Source organism: Hydractinia symbiolongicarpus, chromosome 4 (genome assembly GCF_029227915.1).
Source record: "Hydractinia symbiolongicarpus strain clone_291-10 chromosome 4, HSymV2.1, whole genome shotgun sequence".
Lineage (NCBI taxonomy): Eukaryota > Metazoa > Cnidaria > Hydrozoa > Anthoathecata > Hydractiniidae > Hydractinia > Hydractinia symbiolongicarpus.
Genome location: NC_079878.1, coordinates 516480 through 524490, shown reverse-complemented (window position 1 = coordinate 524490; position 8011 = coordinate 516480). Strand labels below are relative to the sequence as shown.

The 8011-nt window shown below is 33.5% G+C and overlaps 1 protein-coding gene across 1 annotated transcript; it reads left to right on the top strand.

Moving 5' to 3' along the window:
• Positions 1-2325: 2325 nt before the first annotated feature.
• LOC130640736 (metabotropic glutamate receptor 3-like) lies at positions 2326-6839 on the top strand. The gene is made up of 2 exons (XM_057447265.1): positions 2326-2530; positions 3388-6839. Exons 1-2 carry the CDS (start codon positions 2446-2448, stop codon positions 5904-5906), a joined length of 2604 nt encoding a protein of 867 aa, XP_057303248.1. The 5' UTR covers positions 2326-2445; the 3' UTR covers positions 5907-6839.
• Positions 6840-8011: the final 1172 nt, after the last annotated feature.

Below are 8011 nucleotides of genomic sequence, written 5' to 3'. Positions count from 1 at the left end.
GGTGTAATAAGTTAACTTTTCGTTACTGTTCCCAGAAAAGAGTTAGATGGATGGGGATTTTTTGTTTTCCAAATGGATCCTCAGCTCCAGACAGAAAGGTTGCTTTGATAATCGACAACTGTCCTGACCATCGGATACTTGAGGGCCTAAAAGAAATTGAACTAATGCTTCTACCGGCAAACACAACGCAAGCCATGGATGAGTTGTTATTAGGTGTGTAAAAGCATTTTACCGCCTTCACTTCCTAAGCTTTGTATAACAAGCATTGATAGAGGCAGATCTCCTACAAAAGTCAGCATATTAGGGGCTTGACTTTGCTATCCGCAACTTGGGAATGCGTCTCACTAATGACAATGGTTAACTACTTCAGGAATGCCGCTTAAGTTCTGAGAGACAAGCACAAAACCAGTCTGATAAAAACGTTCTTTTTATAAGCTGCGTGCAGTACAGGCTGAAGAGTTCAAGACAGGTAGGAATCTTTAATTGAGTTCACAATTCGTGACAATATAGTCGAAGATTCAAAAGTACATTTTCTCACAGATTATAAAATCATAGCTCAACAAGATTGTAACGAGAATGATGAAGATGATGTAGATCGGGAAATTTCGCCACCAAGTAGGGATCAAATTTGTCAAGCTTTAGAAATTCTTCAGTCTTTACCAAGATGACGGAGAAAAGAATATGTGGAAAAGAAGGGTAAAGATAAAGAAACTATAAGAAATTTCATTGCTTAAGTAGAATTAGCAATCTCTTATTACTTTTTTTAAATTATAAGACTAGTCATTTTAACACAAAAAGTATGCAAGATATAAATGTTTAGGTAAAAATTACAAATATTTTTAAATTTTAGATTTAGATAACTCTCGATATAGAGAAACTATTTTTCATTATATCGAGAGTCTACTGTAGCACAATTTATGTAATGGAACAATTCCACAAGTTCAAAAAACTTGGGAAAGTACATAGAATGATACAAGAGTAAACCTGACAAACTTCAACTTAAAACCAAACACCTTTAATTAACGGACAGATTTTTTACACCAACAGCTAATTACAGAGGCTACTGTGTTATGTTATTATTTTTTGCTCATTCACCTCAAACATCGCACAAAGTTAACACGATGCACAAAGTAGATCTGGGATAATCGAGTCTAGACTATATGAGTAAGAAATATACTTAATTGAAAACAGTCTTGTTTCTTTTTTTACTTTCTGTGAAGCATGATGACGACGAATCAGCACAAATACTTTATATTCTCTGTAAAAAGATATGAAATATTTCAAGTTGAAGAATTTGTAAACTAAATGTCAATGTAAAGCGTAATGAACTTTATTATAACGAGATAAAGAAGCATCGCTTTGTGATTTGCATCTTTCACATGGCCATTTTGAGGGATTTTTTGCGTGATAATTGCGAATATCTGACTTTGGTACATTTTGCAAGAATGCTATTAAAAATTAAAACACTGCTTAAAAATTTTTAAAAAATCTGGCAGCTTTTGTTGTTGTTTTATTTGAATTTACAAAGGATTTTAAAATAGAAAAAGAAACATAGCTTTTTAGGTAGGTGAAAGCCAACCTCGTTCCCAGTGCATTTTGCCTTGTTGATGAAGCTGGGTCACTCCGAAATAACGACTCAGGGGCCACAAGACCCTGGGGACGAGGTTGGGTGAAAGCCTCCTAAAAAAGTAAACATGCCGGATATTCAGTCTATGAGAATTTGACATATGAGGTAAAATTAATAAATTAATTCATTTTAATCAGTTTAATGAATATAAGTGAAAGCATCAAAATACTATAGGGGACTAAGAGACAACAAAAGAGAGTTGTTTTTTTTGACAAACGGATGATAACAGCATATATTTCTAGCAGCGCCAATTTTCTTAACATTTCATCCAGCACTTTGAAAACTATCTTGGATTCACCCTTAGACAAAAGTTTTCGGTCAAGAATCGTTTTAAAATCACTCTGCCATTTGACCAACCAGCATAGCCCATGATTTGGTTGTTATCAAAAGTATTCTGCAATTCATAGGAAGAGGATGCATTGAACTACTAAACTGTTCCAAACATGGACAATTTAGGTTTTCTCCTTATAACCAATTAGAAATTTTAGTAAAGGGTTTTTTTTGGTGCCCGTAAAAATTGTGCGTGATCTAAGGATTAATAAAAACATTTGCCCACATTGGATATTTCGCAAAAAAATGCACATTGGATATTTTGCAGAACAGGTTTGTTGTAATTTTGATTAATGACATCCTAGTGCAAATTAAACTCTTAAATCGATTTGCTTGTCGTGCTTTTTATTTGTTTATTTAGCTTGAAGTTGTTTACAAATATTGAAGCAGCTGAAATTAAAGATGTGAAGGAAATAAACAAACCAAGGGACAAGTAGGCTGCCGTAACGAGTAAAAGAAACATATTTGTATTGCGAAAACTTAATGAAATGAGAAACAGGAATCTTCTTGACGTCAACATGGGTTTTTTTATGGTAAAATCAATTTTAATATTTTGCTGTTTCGTTTCGTTAGGTAAGTGTAAAAGCAGAACATATGTTGATATTATTTTAATTACTCGCACCTACATTAAAATTATCTACTAAGATTTGAACAGCAAAAAAATAATCACTGACAAAAAAACTGACATTCTGAAGTTAGCGACACCACTTGCAATTTGTTGTATAACGATCAGGAAAGGGGAGAAGTGGGTGCAGTTGAATTTTGAGCTTAGGATTACTAAAGGTCGTGTAAAACTACACAGGACTTTTAGCAGTCTAGGGGTGGGAAAGGGGGCACGAGTGCGAATACTTATGCATGCTTTTGTTATTTACGGATACTTTTTTGTTTTCAGTCAATCTAATGAGTTAAAATCTCCGGATTTCGGTTTGATCCGTTAGCTCTGATCATGCTGAGGCCACACACTATTTTATTCGTACAAATTTTGGCGCGGATTTAGTTGGACGGTGTGGCGAAATGATTTATTTTTGTGTACTTGATTTCACTATCTAAAAATATTTATATCCTAAATTAAATTTGGTGTAGTCAATTTTTTAAGATTTTTGAACAAAAGTATAATATAATAGACCGTACAAAACATTTGGTTAAGGTCTCAAAATTTAGTCTGGCGAACACAGAATACTTAGATTCAGAAGACTTAAATTTAGTGTTGACTTATTTGGCGTTATTGAAATTTAAAAAAATTAAACATTGGATAATATCGATTCCAGACTATTTTTTGAAATCAAATTACCAACTTTTCTCTGCGAAAAAATTTATAAGTATGGAAAATACTCTAAACTTAAAATAACTTTTGGAATTGCTCCACAACGTAAATTTGTGTTCATTATAACATTGTGATACACGGATATTCCAATAACATTTTACTTCAGCATCGCATCACGTCACACCCGTCCTTGAACAAAGCGGTGATATCAACTTGGTCGGTTTAATCGACATCAAAGGTACTTTGCCGAACAAGAGTAAGTGCGCTGTTACTCGCCCATCCGATGGAATTATTCCAGCACTTGCATTAAAGTATGCCGTTGATCGAGTCAATAACGACAGTAAACTATTGGCAGATCTAAAACTAGGCTATAAAATATACGACAGTTGCGACAGCAGTGGATTACAAAAACTTTTAGTCGACATTCTTTTCATACCAAACACTGTCGGGATTATTGGACCAAACCGTAATAGTGACGTTACTATGACAGCAGTAGTGATGAGTTTGTGGCATCGACTTATCATTGCGTTTAGCATGGCTCCTCTCCATTTTGAGCAAAACCCAAGCTTCAGGAATTTATTCCGAGCAACGCCACCTATAGATCAAATGATACAGGCGATGGTAGATTTTATATTTTACATGAAATGGAATTATATTGGAGCATTTTACCAAAATAGTGAATATGGCATCGCAGCTGTTAGCGATATGAAGAAGTTTGCTAGAAAACGAAATATCTGCCTAAGCGACATTAGTCGCATTGAATCAACCGATGTTGAATCGTACAGCAGAATGTTATTAAACAAGTATTTATTAAACAACAAAAAAATCGAGATCATTGTGTTATTTCTTGAAGAAGAAACATTAATAAAGTTTATGCATGGAGTAAGTTTAATTCCAAGAGATTTATGGTCACATGTGACTTTTATATCCGGCTCAAAATGGGGAACTAAACAAATAATAACAAAAGGAATCGAGGACGTTGTAAAAGGAGTTATCACGTTTCAACCAACTCAAAAAAACATGAGAAATTTTAAAAGTTATTTCTACAATCTTGACGTGAAGAAATCTAAGTTGCTTTTTGATTTCAAAAAAGAACTTCGCGATGAAATAGTAAATATTACTCAAAATTTAACAACTGAGCAGTTCTATTCAAAATTCGGAGATGTGTCACACTCCTCCGCAGGTACCATAATCAATTCTGTGAACGCATACGCCTATGCCGTTAACAGATATTGGCGGTTCTACAAAAAAAACTTGACAAAACTCGTTCTAAAACGATATCTTTTAATTCCAGCCATGGAAAGATTATATAGGGTAAGACGTGTTTACCCATTTAACCGAAGCATTTATAGTTTTAGATCGGATCACAGAATTAACTCAAACTTTGACATTTTCAATTATCAGAAGATGAGCAACAACATGTTTGCTTATAAGCTAATTGGGCGGTGGGAATTAATAAGCCCAGAAAAAATAGGACGTGGAAACTATGCCATCAGAAACAGTAGCGAGCTAATCACAAACTACAGCCGATTGACAGTCAATCACAGTGCCATTCAATGGAGAGACAAGATACCAAAATCAATTTGTAGCAAAGCATGCAAATCTTATCAAATTAAAGTAATATCTAAAAGATATTCTAGCTGTTGTTGGGAATGTAAGAATTGTGGTGATAATAAAATTGTTGTGAATAATAGCTGCACATCTTGTGGAAGAGATTACAAAGCAACAAATAACTTTAGCGCGTGTGAAGTTTTACCAATTAAGATGGTAACTACGAATGTTGTATTGGTGTATAGCTTTTATTGCATTGGTAGTGTAGGTGTATTACTTTCAATTCTAGCTACATCACTCTTCATAAAATTTAGAGATAAGCTAATCATTCGTGCTTCATCTCGGGAATTATGCATGTTTATTTTTCTCGGAATCACCTTACTATACTGTTTTCCAGTACTTGCAATTTCGACTGCATCTAAAGTATGTTGCATTGCCCAGAAATGCTTTTTTTTCATCGGATTCAACTTAATATATGGTTCACTAATGCTTAAAACGAATCGGATTTACCGGATATTTGCCGCTGCACGCTCTAGCACAATAGCGCCAAAAGTTGTCAGTCCGATTTCCCAAGTAATTTTTGCGTCAACGTTATGCCTTGTTCAAATTATTCTTTTATCGCCAAGTATTGACAGTTTACATACACAAAAACAATACCCATCACACAGACACCATGTTGAAATATATTGCAAGGTCGACACATCGATTTTCTTTATCAACTTTACGTATATTTTATCCATAATGGCTTCCACAACGTTTTATGCGTTCAGAACAAGAACTTTTCCGAAAAATTACAACGAATCAAAAGACATTGGAATTACGATGTATATCACGTGTTTTATTTTTGGAATAGGATTGGTTAGCTACTTTCTCTTAACAAACTCACAAAGCAGGATAATAGCAATATCGTTTGTTAGCATCTTATGTGCTACGGTCGTTCTCTTTGGTTTATTTACAACGAAATTTTTAATAATTTACAAATCGCATGTTAGCAAGAAAGACGAAAATAAAAATGTAGATAAACAAACTTGGGAGCACACAACAAACCGCTTACAAAGTTTATCCACTTCGGATATAAGAATATACTCTGATAACATCTCAAGCGCAACGACATTTACCGTTGAATATTCATAGCCTACACCTATTTGCAACCTCGTTCCCAAGCCCTGTAGCATTTTGTGATATGACAATTAAAAAAGACGTGCATCCTGATGGGATGGAGGTTGCACCTATTAGGTTCGATACTTTAGTATCCTTACTTACATTAACATTGTAAGTTTAAATCAGATGTGCGACTCTTGTAGATAGGAATAAAATTTTAAAATATTTTCTTTTGTTGCTATATATACCGTTCTAGTGTGCTTCTTACAAGAACATGATAGGTAAAAATTTATAACGACTTCAGATTGAAATACGGATTATACGAAAAGTGATTTTTATTTCGTGCTTTTCTTTGAAAAATTGACAAACGTTAATAACGCCAAAAAACATTAGATTTTAACTATAGAGTTCTCCGCTTTTGACAAAAAATCACACAGTCATAATAACAAGGATTCTGAAAATAATAAGTATAAATATTGCGATTTTTTGCTACATTAACCACATTCGGTCAACGATTTAACTTAAAGTACTGACACATGATCTCTAAATGACTATTTTTCATAAAAAAATATTTTGTCTTTCATCCTATTTGTTTCGGGGGGGAATAAGTTTTTTTTGCTCGGCTGCATTGTTATGATACCTCCTGTTTTTTAGTATTTATTTATAAGACACGTGCATGCCAAATTTTTAAGTGCCATACCTCTCAAAGCCGTAGATTTTGGCTATTACTCGAATCTATTCCTAAATTCTTATAATCGGAAAACTATAGTAATTTTTGTTAGCATATTATACTTAGCAGTTAAAACTTACAACACAACTTATTTCATTAAGGCGAATCAATCTGTAAATTTTGGGCACATGGATAATGTCAAAAACAGTAAAATATGTTAAATATAACACAAAGCGATTTTCTGTAGAACTAAAGTAATTAAATTTTTAGCAGATAGTAGTGGTATGTTAACGAAATTTTGAGCTTTCGATGACGTCACTTTATATGGACTGTCTATCAAAAGTTGAGAAAGGGGGAGGCGGAGGCCGCCCCCTTCCCCTTCGGTCATAATATGTTTAAAAGAAACCCCGGATAGGGTCAGGATTAAAGTCATTATTTTGGCTACTAATTATGAAACCAAAAAAATCCTTGAGCTAAGTAATAAAATTTATTTGATCCTATTGTTGAAAAAAAAAATAATTTATGGCCGTTCTGTCAATAATTTCTGAACAACGATATGTAACTTCTTTAATCCTATTTGTGTAATGTTGTTCTTTATTCCTTTAAAAAATACACAGTAGAAGGGAATACAACCTCGATCCCGGGGATCTGTAGCGTTTTTTGATGATATGAGGATGAAAAGCATATCAAAAAACGTTACAGGCTCTGGGATCGAGGTTAGAAGTAAATCAGCACGTTCTTGGAGTGTAAATGTCAGAAGGTTCGATTATAAAAGTCGGACTATATGCATTAAGTTCTGGTCTGAATCGTAAATCAATAAGGATTACGTGTGTAATTACTAAGGGATTAATAGTGGTGATAACCAAGCTGAAAAATAATGTTAAATCGTTCTGAGGTGTACCAAATTTCAATTGATTCTTGTGTTTACACTTTGTGTGTCTCGGTTTTTAACGTATTGAAAATTTGAATTACTTGTCGTAAGTTGAACCAGATTTTATCTCTAAATATAAACTGACAGACTTGTCGAACCGGTATACAATTTTCTAAAGTGAAGAAACGGTGAATTGGAATGCAATTAAGTTTATTAAAAATATTTATATTTTAAATTTTTTTTAATAAAATACTCACGTATGCTCAGTGATGCACTTTGAAATTAAAGCATATCTAAGAAATCTAAACGCGCGAAATTGATTAATGAGTTAGAGAAATTGACCTGGTTTTAGAAAAATTGTATACGCGTCGCTTAAGCGTGTAAAACACGATTTGCCAGAGAAGTTTTTGTGCAAGTGTCAAGGTGATTTTGTTTTTATAATAAATATTTCGGAATTTCGAAATTAAGCAAACTGTAATTTATTGGAAAATATAGCAGACTGTATTGCTGAAGTCTTACCGAAACAAAGATGGCGATACAGAAGAAAAAGAAAGATACAACGCAACAACGTGATAAGTTTTATCTGTTTTATTTTTT